General features: G+C 42.3%; 1 protein-coding gene across 7 annotated transcripts in view; it reads left to right on the top strand.

The window, feature by feature from the left end:
• LOC124465355 overlaps positions 1 to 26,608 on the top strand; it is a 102,693-nt gene that overhangs the window by 61,675 nt on the left and 14,410 nt on the right. For 5 of the 7 annotated variants that reach the window (XM_047017085.1, XM_047017086.1, XM_047017088.1 and 2 more), the window contains exons 13-16: positions 3,459 to 3,607; positions 5,854 to 5,983; positions 6,137 to 6,169; positions 6,348 to 6,457. In XM_047017085.1, the coding sequence (XP_046873041.1) occupies positions 3,459 to 3,607; positions 5,854 to 5,983; positions 6,137 to 6,169; positions 6,348 to 6,457 (422 nt within the window). Of the gene's footprint in view, positions 1 to 3,458; positions 3,608 to 5,853; positions 5,984 to 6,136; positions 6,170 to 6,347; positions 6,458 to 7,017; positions 7,152 to 26,608 lie in introns of all 7 variants that reach the window. The other 2 variants (XR_006955785.1, XM_047017087.1) reach the window with 2 other exon arrangements.

Raw genomic sequence — 26,608 nt, 5'->3', positions numbered from 1 at the left:
GTAATCAGATTACATTACTGAGTCTGGGTAATCCAAAAGTTACGTTATTGATTACAATTGTGGATGAGTAACTAGTAACTGTAACGGATCACATAAAGTAACCTACCCAACCCTGGTGGGGGAAGACTCTGGACAGACCTGGTAAGCCCAAGCGAGTAGTGTGAGTGAACTGGGAACGTTTGTAGGAGACCCCTGTCTGCAAGATCTTCAACTCACACCTCCGGCCTCAAGGTCTTGGGTGCCTTAAGGGGCGGTAACCCTCAAAACACCATGGTCAGGGAAGCTGTCCGACTGAAGAAGGAGGCCTTCCGGGTTTTGTTGTCCCGGAGAACACTTTGGGTTCCGTTCTGGTCGTGGAACGACGGATCAGATCTTCTGAAGAATCCTTGAGGGGGCCTGGGAGTATGCCCATCCGGTCTCCATGTGTTTTGTGGATCTGGAGAAGGCGTATGACCGGGTCCTCCGGGAGATACTGTGTGAGGTGATGTGGGAGTACAGGGTGAGGGGGTCCCTTCACAGGGCCCCATGCTGGAGCTGCTGCCCCTGCGACCCGAAACCGGATAAGCGGTTGACGATGGATGGATGTACATTGGGACTCCAGGTTTCCCAACTCCATTCAGTAGGCTATCTTTCTAGTGCAGTTCCCAAATAATTTGATCAGCCTATAATATATGTAATGTATGGTTTGTAGGCTGTGTTTGTCTGTACAAAGTGTGGTATCCCATCCCCCCTCCTTATCACCAAGTAGTGAATCGGCAGATTTGGTCTGGAGTCAAGTACCCTTAAATATAATGTTTCACAAGTAGTTATGTCAACTTTCAAGCATGCCTTCTGTGTGTTCGGCATACATTTTTGTCATACGTTAGTTTTAGCCTACATCCACGGACTAAATGGAATAAATAGGCTAATCTCGGGCATGGCTTTGTGCACAGGATCTTTGTTAATCTTTTTTTTCTTATCACTGCGGTGAAATGACTGGCGCTCGGCGCTTCGAATGGTTAACACAAAAACAATCACACCCTGTTTGAAGGCGTGAAAAGGTCTAGAATCTTTCAAGGGGGATTTCTCTGCTAAAGCATTCCAGGTTTACCAACATTCAGATACGTATATCTTCTTCAACTATTTTCAGATTTCAATTCTATGACACATCATTCGAAAGCTTATAATCTGCACTTTCACAATCTGTAAAAAACTGAGAAATGATCCTGGCTGACAACGTTGCCCCTTTTCACCACAGCGTGTCACAAATGTTGATGTCATTGTTTGATACAAAATGTTTGGGGCAGAGTTGGTCACTGTGAAATACAATGGAGCTTGGTTGTTTGCGCAAAAACTGACTGTATCACTGGACTCGCTAGTATGTTGGTGTGGGTGCACATGCTTCCTGCTTAACACGCCCAGACTTCAGTCTCTTACCAGTGTTGCACAGAAATCCGTGACCTATCGTAAACTGTGACATGGGGCCTCATGTATAAACGTTGCATACACATTCCCTTTGTCCTTACGCACGAAAAGCTTTGTATGCTCACAAAAAGGGAGCGTACATTGTGATAAGCAACCAAGTGCTAGTGGGAAGAAACATAAGAGCAAGTAGTTAAACAAGTTACAAATTAAACAACATGAACCTCAAAAGTGCAAGAGTGTAGCTGTAGGAAAGCAAGCAGCAATAATATAATTTACAGCGAGTAAAAGGAGTTAACTCAGCTACAACTAACCAACAAGTTACAACTAACCAACAAGTGCAACAAGTCCCTCAGTAAGTGTCATTGTGTTCCTGGAGAAAATAAACTAACATCGGATCCAACACATCTTATATTTAGCCACCACTTAGGCTATTAACTTATGTTAAACTTGAAGGTGTCGAACGAACAACAAAATCAGTCATGAAATGCATGTTACCCTCTGTATATGGTTAATATTGCACGCAGAACGGATAATTTACCACAGACCGAGGTGGCACCACAGCTCCAAAAGTGGTGTGGCAAAATTGCTACATTTTCTTTTTAACAATCTACACAGACTCGATTTTTAAAACTGTTTATGCTCTATAGCGATAGCAGCAATGAGTTGTTGAGAGGGGTGACTGATGCTCTGCCTCTGGGGCCGGGTTGGCTGTAGCGAGGAGATCACTGTGACTGACAGGTGCATTCACTTGTTGCAGTCAGCGTTTGAAGTAGTGCGTTACAGTCAACAGAGTAAACAGGCTGTAAATTGGATAAACTGCAAGAAGAAATCGTTTTTTTTTCGTTTTTAATAGTAGAGACATTACATAAGCTCAATACTCCGCTGAGTCAAAAGTGGTGGGGCGGGGCCCTACCACTTTGAAAAGTAGTGGGGCAAATGCATGCTCACACACGTGTGCCGGCGGCTCTGCTGGATCACAATTAAATATATATTCGCTGTGCAACTACAAGATTGGCATGATAAAATACAATCCTCGCCGACCCCCCACCTGTAGCTGCCATTCTGTTACGATGCGCCACAAACTCACGTTGATTGTGATTTTTAAAGGAAAGGTGCGCAGGATGTAAATATTTCTGTGCGTAGGTACTATTCAAGTTTTGGCCGTACGCCATCTTCTGGTATTCAAGCTGCGCAATATTTTATACATGAGGCCCCTGGTCTTGTTGTTCAGCAAGGGTTCGAACCCTAACCCTTATCTTAACCGTTACCCTAACCCTTACACTAGCCCTTACCTAGCCCTTACCCTTATTCCTACCCTTACCCTGGCCTTAACTCTAACCCTAACATTTGCAGGTCACAGTTTTTGATAGATCATCAATTTCGGTAAAAAAATGGCATTTGTCTGAAATCAGGCATTCACATTCGTCAACAGTCTGACCTACTTTAGCCGTCTTTTTCTTCATCCTATCCCACACATTTCCATAAATCCTCTTCATTGTAGAGCTGAAGTCTTATTTTGCCATCCTCTGAGTCTGCTCCTATCAAGAAGTAGAAGCTGGCTGATTACTAATACTTTTTCTGTGCTTGCTAAATCCCTGCTAGGCTAAGCTAGGCTATGCTTCTAACAGGATTAGACAGGTAGAGCTAATTGCTTGCTGTCGTGTCTTTCCTGTGTTCATTAGCATTCCTTCTCTCCACCCCTCATGCCCTCTGGCTATTAGAGGTACTTTGCTGTTTTGATCAACTCAGAGCTGACTTTAAATCAGCAGTAGCCACATTCTTCAAAGCTACCATTGTGGAGGGTGCTTGCTCTGATTGGGATCCAAAATACTCCATCCATAAGCTAAACGCAAACGCTATGCTTATGCAGCTTTAATCAGGCCTTGTACAGTTTGAGGCTACTCATATATGAGAGGCAAAGCTCAATCACAGAAAATGACTACTGTCTGTTTGAAATATTGTCAGACGACATTCATGAATGATAGGGTGTAGCCTACAGTAAAGTAACTAGATCTATAAAGTGCTTTGTGTAATTGTTGTTGTGTTTTGAACAGGACTTTATAGAGCCCTCACTGTCACTCCTGGAGGAAACTGTACCTCCACCAAGAGCCGATAAGACGAAGATCTTGGATCTGAACATCCCTGATCTCGAGAAGGCTGGAGCCACTGACAAAACCACATCCATATATGTGAACAATGGAGTGTGAGTACATGGCCTTAAAACATAATTGGAAAAAACAATATACTAAATACAGTGGACTAGTGTTCCTCAACTGGTCTAACCTCAGAACCCAAATGACATGACATGTAAGTACTCAGAACATAGGTTACACCTATGATAAGCCAACATATAATATACTAAACCTCCTAAATATACAAAATAATAAACAACACACACAGACTGGACTACAGTTTCTTTCCAAGGGCCATCATTCAGAAGCCTGATGGCCCTTGGAATGAAACTGTAGTCCAGTCTGTGTGTGTGAGACCGAATGCTTCGGTATCGCCTGCCAGAAGGCAACGGGGTAAAAAGACTGAAGGGTGGGTGGTAACAGTCTCTTAGAATACTGCCAGCTTTCCTGAGGCATTGTATGTGGTAGGTGTCCTGTAGGGCAGGGAGCTTCCTGCCGATGATGAACACAGCAGACCATTCCACGCTACGTAGGGCCTTGCGGTCCCTGTCTGTGCAGCTCCCATACCAGACTGATGCAACCAGTCAGTATGTTCCCTATAGTGCATCTGTAAAAGTTAGTGATGATGACTGAGTCCATGCCAAACTTCTACAGTAAAGGCGTTTCCGGGACGCTTTGACCACCTTGTCCGTGTGAGCAGACCAGGTCTGATCATTGCTGATGTTCATCCCGGGGAATCTGAAGCAGCTGACCTTTTCCACTTTGAATCTGTTGATGTGTAGGGGTGCATGCTCCTCCTCCTGCCACCTCCTATCATCCACAATCATCTCCTTAGTCTTGCTGACGTGAGAGAAGTTATTGTCCTGACACCATGATGTCAGGGTATCAACCTCCTCTCTGTAGGCTGACTTGTCACTGTCAGAGATGAGGCCCACAATGTTTGTGTCATCAGCAACAAGGAGGTTGGAACTGTGTGTTGCCGCACAGTCGTGCATGAATGAGGAGAACAGCAGAGGGCTGAGCACACAGCCCTGGGTGGTGCCTGTGTTGGTGATCAGTGTGGATGAGGTGCGGTCACCGATTCTCACCACCTGTGGCCTCCCCATCAGGAAGTTGAAGATCCACTTGCATAGGGAGGTGCTTAGTCCCAGGTCCACAAGCTTGGAGGCGAGTCTGGAGGGGATGATGGTGTTGAATGCTGAGCTGTAGTCAATGAACAGCATCTTCACATACGTATTCCCTTTGTCCAGGTGGGAGAGAATCAGAATCAGAATGGGTTTTATTCGCCATGAAAGTTTGCACAGACAAGGAATTTGCTTTGGTAGGAAGGTAACTGAGTGGAATTAGAATTAAGTAAAATGTACAATAAAATATTAAATAGAATATACGTTTTACAATATAAAAATACAAAAAATACAAATATTACAAAAAATACAAGTGGTACAAGATGCAATTTGTGATGCAGTGCAAAAAGCTATGTGTTTAAGGACATTTAGTCATAAAAGTCAGTGTGGACCCTTGGCCTTATTGAAGAGGCCAACAGTGGAAGGGAAGGTATTGGTCCTGATGGACCGCAGCCTTCTGCCGGAGAGGAGTGACTGAAATAGGGAGTGCCCAGGGTGGGAGGAGTTGGCCACAATCTTCCTCGCTCGCCTCAGTGTCCTCAAAGTGTGCAGGTCCTCAAGTGTAGGCAGATTGCAGCCAATCACCTTCTCAGAAGTGCGGATGACACGCTGCAGCCTGCTTTTGTCCTTGGCAATGGCAGCAGAGTACCAGATGGTGATGGAGGAGGCGAGGATGGACTCAATGATGGCTGAGTAGAAGTGCACCATCATTGTCTTTGGCAGGTTGAATTTCTTCAGCTGCCGAAGGAAGTACATCCTCTGTTGTGCTTTCTTGAGCGATGTGCATTGTCAGGGCGATGGCATCGTCTGTCGACCTGTTGGACTGGTATGCAAACTACATAGGGTCCAGGGTGGGAGGCAGCGAGGAGACAGCTATCAACTGGGTGTCTCACTGTGAATGCCTGAGCATCCTTCAAATTAAAAGTGCAACATTGGAAGTTTGGTAACTTATGAAAATATACGTTTGATTTTTTGATGGAGCCAAAGCAGACGTCCCTGACCCTCTCCACACCAGCGGACAAAAACAGCAGTAGACCATTGCAAAGGTCTTTCTCTATACTCTGAAATGGCTTCCTGTAGTGAAGTCACCTTGTTTTGACCTTGTTAGAGAACTGTGGTGGATGGTTTACATTCGCCACAGCTGCTGTGGGGGAGTTGAGACTGTGAATGTGCTGGGTTCACCTGTGTTTCAGATGGGTAGCCTACAGTGAACGGGGCTACAGGGGAGAACAATGTGTTCTGGAGAAAGGCAGACATCCTAGCACTCTGGACTTCAGCAGTGGTAACCGGCAACCTGCCAAGTCTGTCCAACCCGTCCGATTGGTGAGTTCCACAGCTATGTTAAAAACAAAAAAAGGCTTGAAAGGGGACATGGTGTATCATGGTGAGATTTTTGCTGTCCCGGTGAGTTTTCTAGAGAGTTCCGTGATGTGAAGTCCAAGTGGGCATCGCTTGACACATCTGTCCTTTTTCCAGGATTTTGGTGGTACTGGAGAACTGACACCATTGGTAAGTCATCTACAGGACATCTATATACAACTATAAATATAGATATTTATAACCCTATCCATATTTAGAATTTCAATATCAACAAAGGACAAAAGTCCACGCCCCAAAATCAGAAAGCACTTTCAAGGATAGCCAGGCTACATAATATCCCTCTCCCTGTTTGCATCTGTCCCTGCAGCTAGCCGTGTACAGCCAGCCTCAGTTTGAGGGAGAAGCTAAAGAGTACGAGGGTGAAGTGATGAACTGTGGAGCCAACACCCCCAGGTCCCTCAGGGTCATTAGGGGAAGGTGAGTTCCACCCTGGCCTCTACATCCATACTGATAAAGCAACAGTAGTCTCTTATCGATGGTTTGATGAAATGTTGTTGTTGTCCTATCATCAGTACAATGTAAGGTTGTTGTTGAGATGGTGTTGTTGCTGTCCTGACTGATAGAAAATGAAGAATTGTGTACTTCTGGTCCTTGCTTATCTGCTGTACTTACTGTAGTGTCTATGCGACTACTTATTAATAAAATAATCAGGCTTACTCGGAGGTCAAGTTCACACGTGAAACATCACTTTGTTTACTTGAGGTTTCTGCATTCAATGTATACATGCGCATGGCGAATAACCAATAGGAGAACAATGCATAGGAGAGTGCTTACACAGAAATAGATCCTTATTAACACACAATTAAATGTGTAGTGTAAAAAAATACAACAAAACATTCTGCTTTACAGATCCTGTTTGAAACTGTACAGTGGTTGCATTAGTAAATGTTTTCTTTTCTTTACTTCTTTTGTTTTTAAGAACTGTCCATAACTTTGTTATAGCCACCTGTAAATAACACAATTCATTACAACTCCAGTCTTTTAGGTGGTGCCCTGGTTCTTTCTGGGTAACGCCTTGGACCCTGTGGTGTCTTCTCTGGGGACACACTTTCCTTTGCAGGCGTCATAGTCTTTGGTGTGTCATGAACAGGAATGAGCTGTATGTTTGATGGTGAGTGTGGTGTTGGGTCTTGTTGGTTGGATGCAAGCAGCTCAGATGTACTGTTTGGCTGCACGTTCAGTAACTGATCGACATGACGCCTCCATGTTTGCTCTCCAACATCCACGTCGTACATCAGTGGTCCATTTCTTGTCAAAATCCGTCCCGATGTCCACTTGTTTTCTCGATAGTCACGTGCCAGAACTTGCTGTCCAACGTCAAAGCTCCTTGCTGCCGTCACGTCTCACTGAAAATTCAGGAAACATGGCATTTCCATGTGCTGGCCAACCTTGTACTGTGATGTCATACACTTTTGATAGTGTAGGATTTTTTGTATTTCTCTCTGAATCTCAATTTGTCACTGGTAGCTGTTCAACCAACGTTGTATGGAACACTTCTGCTGGATCTCCAGCTGTAGGCTTCACCCCGAGGTTCCTGGCAAAGGATGAAGGCGTCACCGTCGCCGATCCCTGGGTGATTGAGAGATTGTGGGAGATGGAGGGTTAGGGATGATGAGGTGTTCTGTTTTGGCGAGGTTCAGCTGGAGATGCTTGTTCATCCAGAGATGTCTGTGAGGCAGGCCTCGATCCTAGCTGAAATCCCCGGATCAGTCGGGGGGAACGACAGGTACAGCTGCGTGTCGTCAGCATAGCAGTGGTAGGAAAAGCCATGGGAGGTGATGATTGGTCCAAGCGAGGTGGTGTACAGGGAGAAGAGGAGGGGTCCAAAGAGCCCTGTGGGACACCAGTGGAGAGCTGGCGGGCCGACACTTTGCCTCTCCAGGAGACTTGGTAGGATCTTCCCGACAGGTAGGATGAGATCCACTGAAGTGCAGTGCCAGTGATGCCCATCTCAAAGAGTCTGGCGTGTAGGATTTGATGGTTAACCGTATCAAATGCTGCAGAAAGGTCCAGCAGAATGATGACAGATGACCTCGAAGCCGCTCTGGCAGACAGGAGGGCAGTGGTGACGTGACAGGAGGGCAGTTTCTGTGGAGTGGCCAGTCTTGAAGCCCGATTGATTGGGGTCAAGCAGGTTGTTCTGAGAAAGAAAGTTTGACAGTTGGTTAGATATAGCACGTTCAATTGTCTTAGAAAGGGAAGGGTAGCAGTGATACTGGTCTGCAGTTCTGGAGGATGGCTGGGTTAAGGGAGGGTTTTTTTCAGTAGAGGACTAACTCTGGCCTGTTTGAAGGCAGAAGGGAAAGTGCAGGAAGTAAGAGAAGAGTTAAGGACATGGAGAAGAAAAGTTATGATAGAGGGAGAGAGGGTTTGAAAGAGAGGGGACTGGATCAAGGGGACAGGAGGTGGGGCGATGAGAGAGAATGAGGTCACAGATCTCTGCCTCTGACAGGGGAGAGAAAGAGTTTAGACATTTAGTTGGGTCAGTCATAGAGGGTGAGTGGGTAGGAAAGGTGGGTTCAGGGAACCGACTGAATGTCAGCAACTTTTTTCTCAAAGAAGAACGAGTAGTTGTCTGCTGTCAGGGTGGAGGGGGGGTGGGGTGAGGGAGGGAGGTAAAGAAGGGTGGAGAAGGTGGAGAAAAGTTTGTGAGGGTTTGAGGCAGAGTTAATTTTGTTCAGAAAGTAGTTGGTTTTAGCATACGTTATGTGGGCAGAGAAGGATTTAAGGAGGGAGTGATACTTATCAAGGCCTAGACAGTCTTTGGACTTGCGCCATCTCCTCTTAGCTGCCTGAAAGATGGACCTTTCTTCACGAATAGCATTCGTGAGCCACGGGCAGGGGGGAGAAGATTGCGCAGGCCGGTTGACAGGGGACAGAGAGTGTTGAGTGATGCAGTTAATGTGGATAACAGGGTGTTAGTGGCAGTGTCAGTGGGGTGGGACATGAACTCGTCAATGGGAGGGATGGAGGATGTTACAATGGAGGAGAAATGGGAGGGGGATAGGGAGCGGAGGCTGCGGCGGAAAGTTACGAGGGGAGAGGGGAGGTAGTAGGGGTTGGAGGGAGAGAGACAGAGAATTGGATGAAAGAGTGATCAGAAATGTGTAGTCGGGTTACAGAGTTTAAGTCAGTGATACAGTTACGTGTCAGGATAAGGTCAAGCTGCTTTCTTGCCTTGTGGGTCGCCGGTGTGTTCAGCAGCTTCAGGTCGAAGGAAGTCAGAAGAGACTTGAAGTCGACGGCCTGCGTTCCTTTGAGGTGGATGTTGAAGTTCCCAAGGAGTATCAGCGGTGTTCCATCATACGGGAGGACGCCGAGGAGCATGTCCAGCTCCTCCACAAAGTCAACTAGCAGCCCCGGTGGGCGATAGAGGACAACAAAAAATGCCATGATAGGATCAGTTAGCATCACATAATGGTGTTTAAATGATTTGGCAGTAACAGAGTGGTGTGGATGTGTATTTAATGTGTGGGGAAAGAAGCAAACCTGTCCCACCACCTCGCCTGCTTGAGTGAGGTGAGTGAGAGAACGAGTGTTTGACGGAGAGAGCAGCTGGAGTTGCAGTATTCTCTGGGCGGATCCATGTCTCTGTCAATACAAGGGCGTGCAGAGAAGCATGGGATGCAAACGCCGGGATGAGGTCTGCCTTGTTCACAGCAGACTGGCAGTTCCAGAGCCCTATAAAAAGAGAGAGGGCAGGTGGAAAAGATCTGGTTAGTAGGGGTGCAACAATTCAACAAGCCCACGGTTCGGTTCGGTTTTAGATTTAGGTTTTGGTTAGTTTTGTTTAACAAATTAGGGGGAAGAAAAAAACGTTACCATTTCAGTGTTCTCTCTGTATTTTCGGTGTTGTTCTGTATATCCGGCGAAGTGGGAGGACCCAAAGCGCAGAAGGTTGGTGGATCCGGCGACTCAAAATGGGGGTTGGAGGAAACCGAAAAACCAAACACAAAAAAATACACTGCCTACATAGCTTCTCTGACAAAAAAAACCTGCTTGTACATCAGGGCAATGTATATATTTTTTTCAGAACATGCACTGCATGGGTGTGAAACATTAAAAATAAACACTGCAACAATCGTTTTTACAAGCAGCAATTATCCATGGATTAAATTAACCAAAAAAACGCACTGTATGAGACAAACAGTCAATCATGTGACCATGACCATGTAAACAGCACAGGCTACTTCGTGGGACTTATTTGAAAAAGTTAAGCACATTTTGATGTCTTTTTGTCATTTTTCCCCTGAGGGAAACAAGGCTAACAGCTAGCCTACTCAACCAGCACAAGCGCAAGTGTCACTTGAAGTGCCTCCCCCTCTGTCTTAACCCCAAAATTCCCCTTAAAATGCATTGAAAATGCAAACACAAGATTTTTGTGAAACTTCAATGGGGGATAAAGACTAACAAGACATATAACAACATTGAACACTGTACAAACAGTATAATTGTTTTTTCATTTAGGCAAATAATTTTCCATAGTGACAAAGGTGCCGTATCCAATAAAAAAGGTTCCAGAATAGCCTTGGTCAGCATACTTTACAAGTGCCTGGCTTCGTATGATTTGCCTCTCTCCAGCAGTTTTGCCAACTCCTCAGTAAGGAAAGTAGTGGTGCTTCGCGAGACTATAGTGAGACTGAATGCCTGAGTGCTTTGAGACGGCAGAGGAGCTCACGGCAGCACCTGCTGCTCGTTGAGGACAGTACTGCGATCCATGCTTTCATGTCAGTCTCTAAAACACCAGCAAGTCTCCATCAACATTAAATTCGCCAGGAGGGTTTGGAAAGATCGCCAGATATAGCGAGAAAGTCGCTAAGTTGGCAACACTGCTCTGTGGGTGTTTGGTTGTGTTTTCAAAAAAAAAAATTCTCGTAGATCTGAAAAACCGCGGTAACATGTAAAAACGAACCGTGGGTAGTGTGTTGAACGGTTCGTTTTTTTCAGTTCAGTTTTGCACCCCTACTGGAAATGTAGCTAAGATTAGAAGTTGAACGTATACTGTATACTTTGTGACATATCTACATCTATGTCTGTGAGTGGTGTAATGTGCGGGAATGCTGAAGAAACACATGCTAGCTATGAATATTAGAATACAAATAGGTTGATACTTATTAGAAAAAGTGATCCGCCTCATCGGCCATCCTCGGTGGACTCCCGCAGGTAGACTCCCTGTCTTTGTTCGACCGAGTCTTCGTGCGCCGAGGCTGCCAGACGAGGCTGCCACTGCAGTGCTAGCCCCCTTAAATATGCTAATGCACGGTTGAAAATGGCCCTAAATATAATGTCAACAGAGCTGGGTCTGCTGCAGCGAGTACGCTGAAACTCAATCGCTAGCTAATTACCATAAACCAATCTAACTTTGTACCCTAGAGTCCTGCCCGTGATGAGACTAAGTCTAGATAACACAAATAATGAAACAATGTCAGATTCAACCCACTAGTAAGATGACGGTCACGATGTTCCCTCAGCAGAAACACAAATGCACTCGATATTAGAGATGCTCCGATCAGGTTTTTTGGTGCCGATCACTGAAATCAGTATCTGCCGATCCGATAATACCGATCACCGATCACGGTGTCGATTGAAACATTCTATATATTGTGTAGCATTATTTATGAAATTAATTATTCTTAAAGGTCACATGACATGAAAACTTCACTTTAGGAAAACTTCACTTTAGGAGGTTATTCAACATTAATATGAGTTCCCCTAGCCTGCCTTTGGTCCCCCAGTGGCTAGAATTTTCGATAGGTGTAAACCAAGCCCTGGGTGTTATTCTCCGCCTTTGAGAAAATGAAGCATCAAACGCTCTGTTTGAAAATCTACTCCTTGTGACGTCACAAGGACCCAGGCTACCGACCTTCTCTCTGCTTTACCCGCCCAGATAATCTGGCCCACCCATGAAAAACTAAGCTACGATTGTGCGAAGGCAAGTGCGATATCGTTTTTTCCTGGAGAGACATCATGGCTAGCAAACAAACGAAGCATAACAGTTGCTCAGTGTTTGGATGTACAAATCAAAACAAAAGTTTTTTTTTTGTTCCTTCATCCAAGCCTCTGCACAACCAGTATCTTCATTTTATATTCACTGGAAATGCGCGACACAACTTCCCAAAGTTTTGTATGTCTGCGCCAAACATTTCAGCCACTACTGTTTTCCTTAACTTGAGCCAACACAAAGCTGGCCTAGCTGATCATTACTAACTCTCCTTTGTCAAGCTACAAACCTTGGACAAGTAAGTTAACTAACGCTATATCATTCTATTGCTTTAATGTATATGGTTACCTAGCTTGCTACCCTTAGAATGTGGCTGTAACAATAGCTCTGCAGCTAACAGCTGAGTTACTGTTGCTAATGTAAAGATAGATGGCATCAAGTGTGTGTGGGAATACAAACGCTGTAACTCCAGTGTTGTACACTTCTTTGTTATTTGGATAACCGTTATGCTGTTAGTGTTATGGCGCGAGCGATATCCTTTCCCCTCATTGAAATGATTATGAGTGTGCACCTCTGCAAACAAGATTGATCAGATGAGAATGGGCAAATTCGAAGCATCTTACAGCAACGGGGCTACGAGCCAGCTGAGTTACTGTCGCTAATGTAAAGGTAGATGGCATCAACTGTGTGTGTGAATACAAACGCTGTAACGTGAGTGTTGTACACTTCTTTGTTATTTAGATAACCGTTCTGCTGTTGGTGTTATGGCGCGCGATATCCGCCTTTCTTCTCATTGAAATGACTATGAGTGTGCACCTCTGCAAACCAGGGTGATCAGATGAGAATTAGTGATGTGTCGTTCGTGAACGATTCATTCTGACTCGGGAGTAACGAGTCCTCTCAGAGTGATTCATTCAATTTCTCGTGGCCGCGGATCGGGACTATTGCATAGGCTCGTCCAAGTAAACAGAAACGATTCGTTCATTTCCCAGATCGGTCTTTCTACAAGTCTTTGGATCATTTTTCACGTGACCTGCATAGGCTCTGTATCAAAAGGAAACGAACAATTTGTTCATTTCCCGACTCGGTCTTTGTACAAGTCTTTGGATCATTTTTCACTTGACCTGCATAGGCTCTGTTGCTAGAGGAAACGAACGATTCGTTCATTTGCCGACTCAGTCTTTCTACGAGTCTTTGGATCCTTTTTTCACGTGACCCGCATTGTATTTTTTAGTAGAGGAATCAGTTTACTCATTCCCTTTCGTGTGGCCGCTGTTTTAGTAGGACGTGAATGATATTCACTCAAGTCATCATACTGACTGGTTTTGTTATTTTCACTTTATCTTTACACTTAAAGTTTAATGCAGTGTAATTGTTTGCCATGATAATTCAATGCTAGTGTGATAATAAATGACCAAATCATACAAACTGTCATGATACAATATTTTAATGCAGGAATTTCTTTTGAAATAGTATCTACTGGTGCACATGTCATGCACTAACCTACATGACAATGTGATATGTGTTTGCAGTGGACGTATAGCCCCCCCCCCCCGTTGAAATGAACGAATGACTCGAAAAAATATTAGTTCATTTTACTGAACGAGATTCAAAGAACTGAATCAGTAAAATGATCCGAATTTCCCATCACTAATGAGAATGGCTAAATTCAAGGCATCTTACAGCAAAGGGGGCTACGAGCTATTGTGATACATCCGTTGTAAACATTAGCGCATGTTGCCGCCCGTCTGCTCCTCATTAGCTTTTAAAGCTACAGACACAGAAACAGCGCGTTTTGAGGAAAGCTCATTGAGGGACTGCTCGTAGTGGTTGTAATTATGCACCAAGGCTGAATTTCGGGAAAGATACTTCAGATACAGTAATAGGGAACCACTAAGGCCTATATAAAAGCATCCAAAAACAACATTTCATGTGACCTTTAACAACATTGGTATTGTATTTTAAGTATTTAAATTACGAGACAAGAGAGTATCATGAATTGACAACCTATCGTTCTATTGCAGGGAACGTGCAACATTCCAGTGTTGAAGCTCTCTCGCTTAAATGTGTAAATAATAATAAATATTAAAATAATAAAAACAATATTAATCTTTAAATAAAAATCACAACAATAGAATCACATGTGCAACATTCCACTCTCTAGAGGCTCTCAAGAGAACTTGGAGATTATACAGTAGCTTTCGTGTTGAAAAATAATTATACAAACTCATCTAAAACATAAACAGGCTATAGCCAAATATCCAATATGTTTCAAGTCAGTCAGATTCAAGTCGATTTGTCTGCATTTAGGAGGAGATAAGACAGAATAAAGATTAAAGGTGCACAGGAAGTCAGCAATTAAACAAAAAAAAACACGTTTATCTATCTGTATAGTGTCTCACTCACTCTCACATACTTCACTCACTCTCTCACTTCACTCTCTTCACGCACGCACTCACTCACTCGTAGAGGGTCATACTAGCCCTTTCATGCATGAATTATGACAACCTTAATTCAGATTTTTTTCCCATGTGTTTTTAGTCCTCTTTAGGCATACAAAAATAAAGTTGAACATAATTTATTTTATACACAAATGTTTTATACACAATATTTTTTGTCCACTGAGGTGGACAGCAAGCGTCTGGGTTGTAAAAAAAATAAGTTGAAGAAATATGGATTAACCAAACCAATAAGATAAATCATGCTGTTAAAACTATTGTGTCACATTTTACCTTCTTTCTCAATGAAATGCAATGAAATATGAAGAATCTTCTGACTCCTCAGCCTTCCCTCTCCCTTTTTACCATTGTCAGATAACGACCCATTCATTTGGATCAGGTATGTTGGAGCAGGGAAATATCTCAAACATTCGGGGCAGGGGGTGCTTGAGGACCGGGGTTGAGAACCACTGTTGTAGGCCGGTGGTTTTCGAGCCTGGTCCTTGGGGACATCCCTGCCCTGCATGTTTCCCCTGCTCCAACACACCTGATTCAAATGAATGGACATTATCAGGCTTCTGCTGAGCTAGATAACAACTCAATCATTTGAATCAGGTGTGAGAATTATCTAAAACAGGGGTCTCTAACCCTGCTCCTGGGGAGCTACCTGCCTGTAGGTTTTAGCTCCAACAATCTAGCACACCTGAATCTAATAATTAGCTGGTTGATCAGGTAACTAGTGTAGAATAAAGTCAAATGAGTGTTGTTGGAGCAAAAACCAACAGGCAGGTAAAATAAACATATATCAAATTATAACACCCCAAAAAGTTGTTGCATATCAAGTATTTTCAAGAACATAAAAGTTGCAGTACTAGAAAAAATCGTGGGACGGATGATCAATCATAATTTCCTCCCAAAATAAAAGCAATACTTTGAAGATTTTACAATAGCATTGCTCCTTAGTAACATACTTTGTTACAACATTTTATCTACCTACGATTGTCTACTTCTATTGAAGGATTGGCAAGATATTTATGCACTAGCTAGCGTTTTTGAGAATCCGTCGGCCATCTTTTTGCCAGTGAAAGTTTTGTTTCACTTAGAACAACTGGCCAATGGGTAGCAGTGTATGGGATGACGCAAAAGTGTCCACTAGAGTGGCTGATGTGCAACTAAACCACCAAAATCTAATTTGAATTACTGGCTTATTGACTGAAATAGAATGATCCCTTTCTTGTAAACACTTTTGTTCAAATGACTGTGGTCCGACTACGATCCGATCGACACCCCGAGATAACTCGATCCGAGTCGGTTGATAATTCGGACATTGCATGCTTGTAAACGGTGAATTGGCTGTATCACCATGAGTTGTAATGAAAACAGCGCCACCTATTGTACTGGGATATGACATGCTTTCGGCCAGTGATTCAGTTTAGTCACTGCCATATTAATTCGGATAATAGCAGTTGCCCCAAAAATGTACATTATCCGAATAAAGCTAGATTCGAATTGAGACCATCATGGAAACGCAGTGACTGTGTTCTTGGTATATCCTGAAGGACCTTCTCCATCGCTCTTTGCCAGATGGCTGAAGCAGATTTTACACCAAATACAAGCTTATTATTCTGGTACAGTCCCTTATGCGTGTTGATGGTTGGCAACTTGAAGGTAGGCCTGAGACAGGACAATTTTCGAAAAATGTCTCCCCTCCAGCTAGTGATGAGAAGTTGTCTTCGATTTGTGGTAAAGGATACTGTACAGTACGCAGCACAAAATTAATGGTCACCTTGAAATTGCCACATATGCGAACACCTCCACTTTTCCCCTTTTTAATCACTGGAACAATGGGTGTAGCCCAGTCGCTCCAGTCAACCATTGGAAAGAATGTTAGATTCTTCCAGGCCCAGAAGTTCTGCATCAATTTTCGGACGCAGTGCATATGGCACTGGACGTGCCTTGTGAAAACTGTCGCATTGTCATCCAATTCAGTCTTTAATGTGTTTCAGCTTGCCATGCCTTTGTCAAACACTTTTGCATGCTCTTCTAACAGCTGAGACAGTCTTTGTTTAGAGCTACATTTGTGGTTCTTGAGGCTTGGAGATATGTTGATGGCTTTAATTGCATGCCAATCAAGCTGGATTTTTCTTAGCCGCTCTCGCCCATAAAGAGCTGGTCCTCCATTTTTCAACACATAGAGCTCCAACTTGTGTGTTTTGTCACCATGAGTCACATCCACTTTAAGTTTTCGTTTCGGAGACACTTTTTCACCAGTGTATGTCACTGGGGTCTTTTTTAGCTGTAGGTTGGAAAACAGTATTTTGTAGTCAATTTCAGAGATTACAGACAAAGCTGAACCTGTGTCCAGCTCCATTTTCCGGACACTTCTATTGGTACCATATAATTTTCCTATTTGCTTCTGTGATGTTGTGCAATTCTAAGCATGACAGGTCATCTTCATCACTATCTGTGTTATCAGATTTTTCATATTCTTTGTGCATGTGTTTTGCTTTTTGCCTGAAACTTTAGTTTTTGTCAGTTTTTTTCTTTTTGTCTGTGCTTTTTGTCTGATTTTCACACTCTTTCTATGTGACCTTGTTTGTGGCATTTTCTGCAGGTCTTGTCTTTGAACCAAAAGTCAATTGCGTCATGAGAGGATTTTGCACATCTGTAACAATTCTGCCCTTTTGTGTTATTTATGGACATTTTATGCATTTCATTTTCAACGCTTTTCTTTTGTAATTCTAATGCATCCTTAGCTGCTGTTTCCATTGCAATTGCAATAGCCAGTGCTTTTTTAAGTCCAAGTCCTTTTCTGACAGTAGCCTCTTTTTGTGCTTGAGCAATGCTTGCCACATACTAGTCTGTCTCTTAATGCATCAGAAAGTCCATCTTTGAAATCACAATTTGGTGAAAGTTTGCACAGTTCGGCCATGTAGCCAGAAATGCTTTCATCCTCTGCTTGATTTCTTTTATGGAATCTAAATCTTTCAGCTATCACTACAGGTTTAGGTTTTTAGATGGTTTTGCAAAATCTTCTGAATATCATCGAATGTCTTGCTGGACGCAGGGCTCTCAAGTGTCACGCATTGAGCGTGACAGTCACTCATTTCGGTGTTCATTTCGGTAGACTTCACAAAGACATTTTAACGAACCCCAGGGTTACGCTCGGGACAACGCATCTGCGACCGCGTTTGCAGATCCCTTAAGGTGCTGAATATCTAGGTTGTACTCCTGTGCCACCAGAGCCCACCGCATAAGCCGGCGGTTCTGGTTGTACATCCTATTTAAGAACATGAGTGGGTTGTGGTCAGTAAAGACCTGTACTGTGCTAAGGAAGAATACGAGTGGCACTGTGTAGATCTAAATAGTCAAGGGATATGGTTTTAATACAATTTATTTAGACTATACAATTACATATATGTTTAAACAAAGCTTTGCTGATCAGTTTCAACGAAGGAGGTGCCATCCACACAGATCGTTCGCAAGAGTGATGGCGAACCATCACACATGCACTGTCTTATATAAACTTAAGATCAAATGGCATTCCATGAGGTCAATCAATCAATGAAGCAAACTCTGTGATTGGCTAAATCAACTTAGTGACAGCTTGAAACAATACCAAGAGTCCAGTGTGTCCCAAAGTTCTTTGATGTCACAGCTCTCTCCAGAGCAGTAGATAATAAAGCCACAGGAGTTGACCAGTCAAATGGTCAACTGTCCTTTGTGTGACCATCTTCAAACAATACTTTTAATTAACACAAACAATGAAACAGGACACAGTCCTTCAAGCCAAAGTTCAGAGCAACTGTCTCATTGACCCCTTACAGTAACCAGAGGACAGAAGGCCATATAAAATGCTTCACCCATCCCCCAGGGCAAGCTGGCTCATCAGCACCTCACATTCCTTTGAACTCAACTTAATTATCTTCCCTTCCTGTCTCTTACCAATGAACATAGAAGATTATAGATTTCATACACATACATCTATGCATATGACCAACATTTCCACTACAACTGGCTGAGAGCTGCAACCCACGTAAACCTCAAAATGTTGTTGAGCCCAAAACAAAGCTAGGGTTTCCTGCTCTATTGTGGAATACCTCGACTGACAGGGGTTGAACTTCCGGGAGAAGAAGCTGATAGGCCTATTTACCCCCTCGACGTCCTCCTGCAATAGGGCAGCCCCCACGCCCACAGCACTGGCATCCACCTCCAGCTTGAAGGGTTTACCAAAGTCGGGGGCAGCTAAAACAGGTGCACTACAGAGTAGTGCTTTGGCTGCCTCAAAGGAAGCGTTACACTCGGGGTCCATACAAAAGGTACTTTCAGGCTTAGCAGAGACGTGAGTGGCGCCACAACGGTGGAAAAGTTCTTAGCAAACATGCGATAGTACCCAACCATCCCCAGGAATCTACGCAACTCTCTGCGGGTGGTGGGAGCAGGGAACACAAGCATCGCCTCCACTTTACTAGCTAAGGGATGTACCTGACCCCATCCCACCTGTTTACCAAGGCACGTTACAGTTGCCTTGCCGAACTCACATTTAGCGAGGTTGAGGGTTAGAGATGCCTTCTCCAACCGCTGTAACACCGTTCTCAAGGTGGATAGGTGGTGATGCCAAGTAGGCGAATGGATGACTACGTCATCTAAGTACGCAGTACAGTTCTCCACTCCTGCAAATACAATATTAACGAGCCTTTGGAAAGTAGCTGGCACATTGCGCATTCCAAACGGCATGACAGTATACTGTGCAAAACTGTCAGGCGTCACAAAGGCAGATATCTCCGACGCATGAGATGTAAGAGGGACCTGCCAGTACCCCTTCAACAGATCTAGCTTACTCACAAAGGCCGCATACCCAATGGTGTCCAAACAGTCATCGATCCTTGGCATAGAAAAAGAGTCGGGCACAGTTACAGAATTCACACGCCGGTAGTCTGTACAAAACCTAGAGGTACCGTCTGGTTTAGGGACGAGGATACACGGCGAACTCCAGGCGCTGCTGCTGGTTTTGGCTTTGCCGGTCTCCAGGAGGTAAACTACCTCCTTTCTCATCACCTCCCTCTTCGCAGCGTTAGCCCGGTAGGGGTGTTGGCGTATCGGGGCAGCACCTGCAACATTCACATCATGCTCCATGACGGTTGTCACGCTTGGGACATCGTTAAACACATTGGGGAAGCATTCGATAAGGGCCACAAGTGTCAGAAATATTAATCTATCAAGCATTGCAGTCAGTCGGTGAACAAGTTTAAAGGGGCAATTGACTGTTTTTTGGGGGTTTTTCACACTGTTCCTTAAGGTCTCCGAATAGGGTATGTAACATTGGTTGGGTTGAAAATGGCCCGGGTGCTGTTCTATGCCCTCTGACAGATCCTCTGAAATGTTCCCGGGAAAAAACACTAGCTTTTCTCCTTTTATGGTATGCTCATTAATATTTAGATAAGCTGCGCGCTGATTGGTTGGTTATCAATGAGTGAAGCTGGGAGCAAAAACGCAACACGGCCAACAGCAGCACTCGCTGAAACACCGAAGTTGGAGACTTGAAATAAAAACGCGCAAATAAATCTATTGTGTCTACACAACACTGTTTTCAACAGATTGACTATATATCATTTGAAATGATAACATTACTTGTTTCCACTTCTGTTGTTGAAGCAAACTGGATTGACTTAGGTGGGTAGAACGTTAGGCTACAGCTTAGCAACCAAACCATATCGTGATTCTACTCGGCTTCAGTTAGCTAGCTAGGCTAGCTCTAGATATCTTGCTGTAAAATAACATGACAAAGATCTGGACAAACATGCATCGTGAATTGTAGATTTTCATTACACAGGTTATTTATTTGAATGAAACACAGTCAGGAACGTGAATCAAGTTAGCCCCATTGCCAATAAACTAGGCTAAATTATCACACATTCTACCTATGCTCTTGCGTTAACTAGCAAGCTAAACTTGTTTACATGCCTACAGTCTAGGTGTTACTAGTAACAGGTACTAGCAATGCTAACGTATCCTGTATCTAGAACCTGCCTTTCTCCAGTTCTTTCAAACAGATTATCTAGACAGGCGTTAGCAATAAGCCAGACTGCTGTTCATTTTCTGGCTATTTTTCGGAAGCTTCCCTTCTAATGCCGACTACAGCTAGTCTAGCTAGAGTCATTTGATGTGTGTAGAAACGTATTTAGCATTCTACCTGGTATGCTATATACAGGAAACGTTAGCATTGCTAATAACTGTTAGCACAACATCAAACTGTCCTTATAGCTTGCGGTTGCAATGAGCACACGGTCGGAACAGCACCTCTTTCCAGGTTCAGCTTCCTAGCAAATCCTGCTTGAAATTGTCCAAGGTTGTCAAAACTGTCTTGGGTGAAATGTTCAGAGCAAATGAATGATTGAGTGTCGAACTTCGCCGGAATCTTCTCATAGACAACAGCAGCCATGCCTGTTGAATGTTTGGCTCCTTGGGAAGACTGTGAGTGTTAGCCTTCCCTGTACAGCCTGGAACACAGCATTAACGACCGTGGTCCATTTTCAATATCCTTGTTATAATTCAAAACGTTCTTCTTTGTAATTCCTTATAAGTAGCCTACACAGAGCAGCGCGCAGCTTAACTAGTATCGGAGATAGACGCTACCTCGGGCTGGTCTGGATGTAAATTCTGGGGTGTGACAAAGATACAGACCAGAGCCAATAAGAGGGCGATCACCGGTCCTACGTAGGACCGGTAGCTTTGTTGAAAAGCTAGCGTTTTACAGCCACATTTTTTCTTTTTGAGATTTGAATAGGAAAGAGGTGTCAATGGACTTTGATATTCACGGTATGTTGAGTGTACGCACCGAACTGTCGTTATTCAACTATGACAAGGTAAAATCGGTTTTGCAGTCAATTGCCCCTTTAAGAAAGCTTTATTACTTGCGGCCGGCCCACAAGGAGACAAAAACATCACACGCCTTTGTGCTACAAAGTTTGTCCGCTAGCATATTCTGCTAGCTAGCTATTTAAGCAGCCCCACTATTTACAGTCATTGGTTAAGACAAAGGCATGCAAATGTTTCATGGCTCTTCTTCATTGGCTCCTTGCATAGACCTGGTGCGCGTGTGTGCGTGCGTGTTTGAGTGTGTGCCTGTGTGTGCCTTTTGAACCCTGTAAGCTTGACCACCTGATTCACCCAACACAGATAAGGCCAGACATCTTTTATGGCCTTTCTAGTAAGAGAGAGTGGTCAGCCCAGGTCACCTTGTTTACATATGCCTCATGTTACCCAAAGTCCAGATTTGGGGGTAGGCTTCTCTCTACACACAAGGGATGCTGAACACAGAATCATTCTTATACAGGATAAGTGTGTTACATCTTCAATTTCTCCAACATATCCCTCCTGTTTATCCTGAATAAAATGTATTATTCCAAAGCCACACCTACTCACAGTCAATAAAATCAAAAATACATAAAATAAAAAAAAGTCATAAAAAAAAATAAAAAAAAGTGTAATATTCAATAAGACTATACAGCACTATAGTCTAGTAGTGTGAATGCTTGGACATGACGGAAGCCCATGGTATTGGGTAAAACCCGTCATCACACAGCAGAATGGTCATTTGACGTCTGATGAGTTGGACCTCATCTCAGATCTCCTTCACACAAAATCAAACAAAAACAAATATTGCAACAATACAGAAATTATCAGGATATAAGAACATGCCTACTTGTTTTCTACATGGTCATCTCTAAAACCATCAAACATTCAGTAAACTGTCAGTCAGGTTTTTCTAAGACAGGCCCTGATTGTGCTCTTCCTCTTCCTCTCCAGGTGATAAGCATTTCTCTCCAAGTCAGGGAGTCATAAGCCTCAGTTAACCAAACAAAAACCTGTTTAACCCTTAAGTCACCCCAGATTTTGTCTCCAAATGCACTCCCCCACGACTTATCTCCATATTATAGATGGCAAAAGAAGCTCCCCCTCCCCCGAAGGTGATCTCCTACAGAGCAGTCAGGACTTTAGATCCACAGACATTTCTCTCCAGCCTACTGCTAACTCTTTTACAACCTCTTCATGATAAGAGATCTCTTTGGCTCATCTCCTGAAATCTCCTTACATGTTCTCAATTTCTGTTTTCAAATTAATATCAACTTTCTGTGGTGCAACCAAGTTTCTCAAAAACTAAACATCAAGCTTTAATGCAACTCCCAAATAATACTTCATCAAGTCACATAAATGAAGTTTTGTAGTATCACGGTCACAGTATTGTTATCTCCTCTTCCGACAGTCAATAACTGTTCTCAAAACATTCAAACTTCTGCCCTGGAACATAACAAATCAACTGGAACATCTTTACATAACTGGTAGAACGTATCATGATAGGAGTGTTTGTACCTACATTTTATTCCACAGAAAAGTTTCTCACTTATCTCAAGATTAAAACTTCACTTCTGAATCTGTTTAACATTTGCATTGTTATCAATTAAACAGTTAAATCATATCTGTAGTCATAGCACCATGTAGTTCCTACATATTTCAACATACAAAACGGAACGTCCAATTTGTTCAATTTGCTGAAACTCATGCCATGATTGTGTGCATGCTGATTGTGTAATCTTCTCATAGAAAATGTAGTCTAGTTGATCAAAACGGCAACCTCAACGCACTGTACTCTAGGCACAGCGCAGTTTTCCTTATTTTGACATCATCAAACAAAGTGCACGCTTGACTCACGTATACCATGGCATTTCCTCTGACACTAGCCAGGAATGACCCTGTTCACCAAGGGTCATTTTCCAGGACTTAACATGTCAAATTGGTCACCACAATCCAGTCTAATTAGGTCAGGGACCTCTCACTGGATTGAGACAGCATCTCTCTCCTGTCTGCGAATTTCAGAAGAATTAGACTACACAGTAATTAAAATTACATTCTCACAGAGGTCAGTTGAAAGCAACTGACTCGTCGTTGGTCCATACTTAAGTCTTTACAACATTTCGTAAGCTCAATAAAGTTCATGCATATCTTGTTCTCTCTCAAAATTCTCTAAAAAAAGATTTTTCTTCAAGTTTTTCTTGAATAGATGGCAAATCCATATGCTGTGAACACTCTTTCGTTATCACTCCCTCCTGTTGAGACATGATTCATCTCATAGCTCAATATTATAGCATAACAAAATAGATTCTTCAGTAGCATAAGTTACTCCTGTGAATTTACACAACCCATAATTTTGGTGACACTGCTTGCATATCTCTCAAGACAGTCACATCCACATTATACCTTTCCTAATGTTAAGACACCTGTATGGCTGCCTCTTTTTGCTGCCACATCTGCTTTAGCATTCCAAGAAAAATAAAATCAATGTTATCAGTATGAACTTCTAGTTGAGCAAACAAATTCTTCATAATCGACATCTTTCCTTTTAGATAGTCAATGATGTTAAAACATTGCATCTTTTAACCATAGGGAACAGCAAAGTAAACAGTATCCATTCCAACCACTAATTTTCAGTCATTAAATCCAGTTCTTAATACTAGTTTGTTTTGCTCGTCTCAGCGGTGTTGTCTTTATCTGTCCTGTTGTTTCCACTTGGAGCATCATACAGGAGCAATCACCTTTTCAAACCATGGTATAGGGAAGACTATTATGAATATTAGCAACAGTAAGCTACATATGGTACCACGGAGGTCACAATACTACGGATGAGGAAATAGGTCACCCATCCTTTCTACCTTTCCCTGCTTACTGTCTCCTATCTTTTTAGCCTATTTAGTCTACACCCTATGTCTCTGTTGGCCGTTGATTTCTTCACTGAGTTTGAGACGCGCCGTTCTTTAAGAGAATGACTACCCTTTGTAGTCAGACTTGTGCCTCAAGACTGTGGTGAGTAACTAATCTGTCCCTGTATCAATGTCCCTTACTTTCTTACAATCTGACAAATGCATCCAAGACGTCCTCTCTGCTATTTTGACTGCAGTGAGTAGTACCTGATACGGTCCCTCCCACCTGAGCTGGACCAGTTCTTTCTTTTAATAACTTTAATCAATAGCCAATCTCCTGGTTTGACTCATCCACTCTTTGGTTTTACTGCTTCACCTGGAACAGAATTTAGCAGAAGATCTTTTTTGTAGTTAGCATTTTGTATAAAATCGGTTAACTTTTTGAACCATCTCTTCAGGAATTTGTTTATTTGTTCCCTTTTAAACAAAATCAACTGTTAGTGTAATTTCTTTCACTCCAAAAACCTTTTCTTTCTTTCAAAACAGTTAAGTTTAAGACCTAAATTATTTTAGATTCTCTGTTTAACCAAATCAAAACTCTTTTTGTCAAAGATATGATAAAAACCATTGTCATTATCCAAACCAGAATTCAATTTTATGTTTCTCAAATGAAAATATAGACTAAATAATGTTCCCAATGTAGCTATTAACAAAACAAGTTTTCAACTATATTTTCCATAAAGGTAGAACTTCATAACTTGCTTTGGCTGCAGTCCAAAACAAGCTAATTAGCACAAACCATCATGACCACAATTTATCAGACTTAATGAGTCTTCCCAAATTATTTCAGAACAAAGGTTATAATAACCCTCCTTATCCACTAATACCATTTATTAATACAACCTTATCACAGCCTAACTGTTTATCCGAAACATTGTGTCAGGCTCTTGATAAAACATGTAATCAAACTTAAAATCAAATTACAATCAATCTCCAAATAAAAGTATATTTGAGTTATTTTCTCTTTCTCATTTGTAACCAAATTGCATCCAATACCTTTATCAAAACTCTTAAAAACCCTACATTTTACTATTTGGATTTTAAATGTTTTCCCATATACCTAAAGTATATGCATAGTTCCCTTTTCAGAACATCAAAGTGTTTAAACCAATCATCTCTTCACAACCACAAAACGTTCTCTTGTTTCATTCCATAACCTTCCATGATCCTCTTAAACCAATATTTTATTTAACTTTCTAATCATTTCCTCATAATATTTCAAATAAATTTCTTAAAACCAAAATAAAACATTTGTGAAAACACAGCTTCAAAATAACCCAACTGGAAAAGTGCCATCAATTGATTCCATCTCAATGGATATTTGATGTGCAAGTTGTTATTAAAATCAGATGTAGCTAATAAAGTTACAATTGCAAATTAAATCCAATCCTTAAACAAAACACCAAATAAAAACAACCTTCCTGTCTAAACATAACCTTCCCATAAGTTCCCATAACACATAGCCTAAGGTTGTCATTGACTGAATCTCGCCATTTGATTTCAAAATTAGCGTCTTACTAATTCTCTGACCCACATTTAAATCTGCTTTAAATTATCGTTATCATAATTTTGTGTCATTAAATCCATGTTCGGACAGTTAAAACTGCTCCCAGACCTAAGTAACTCATGCAAGTATTACGCTCCGTAATTACGTCAACCAAACAATGCCCTTAAGACAAAAGAAAATATAACTTCTCCCTTTTTCTTTTCAAACCTTTAAATCCACAATTTAACATGAGTACCATAAGCCCGTAAAACAAAAACCTTATTCTTTAACTTCTCAAATGTCTTATCAAAGCATACAGAGAATACTCCTTTGAATATTCCTATATTTACCAGCCATTACGCCCACAACATGCGTAATGCACGGACAATTCTTCAAATCTCAATTTTGTGGACCAGAAACCCAAAATGAAAATATTTAATTGGAATATTTTGTAATTTGTATTATACATTTAATGTAACACTCTTGTTACTTTCTCAATTACTCTTAGTTTTTACTTGAAGAACTCAAATCTATCACATTGTTTCTATCAGCGCCTGCTTCAAACTCGAATCACACAAACAGCGCGTTCTGGAACAAGCAAAAAAAAAATGTTTCTCTTTGAACAACACAGATGGTTGGCTTTAACCTTCTATTCACTAAATTTTGCTCTAGTATAACCCTTCTGATTGTAGGTATTATAACTAATTTATAAACCAGGGGTTCAATTTCTGCATTTTTATTGAATACCATCACACATCACAGATATGCCGCTTATAAATACAAGTTCTGGTCGGAAAGACTTCCAAAAAACTCCCTGTTTGGCTAGGAATTACAACAAATCTGACACCACCAAACTTCGAATTCTTCCAACTAACACATCTTTCAGCAGTAATACTCACATGATTATGCAGAATTACCCTCTGGGTTCACCTTTGTAAAAGTTCA

Source organism: Hypomesus transpacificus, unplaced genomic scaffold, assembly GCF_021917145.1.
Source record: "Hypomesus transpacificus isolate Combined female unplaced genomic scaffold, fHypTra1 scaffold_48, whole genome shotgun sequence".
NCBI classification, from domain to species: domain Eukaryota; kingdom Metazoa; phylum Chordata; class Actinopteri; order Osmeriformes; family Osmeridae; genus Hypomesus; species Hypomesus transpacificus.
The sequence above is the reverse complement of the archived record's forward strand: the minus strand, read 5'-3'. Positions and strand labels throughout refer to the sequence as shown.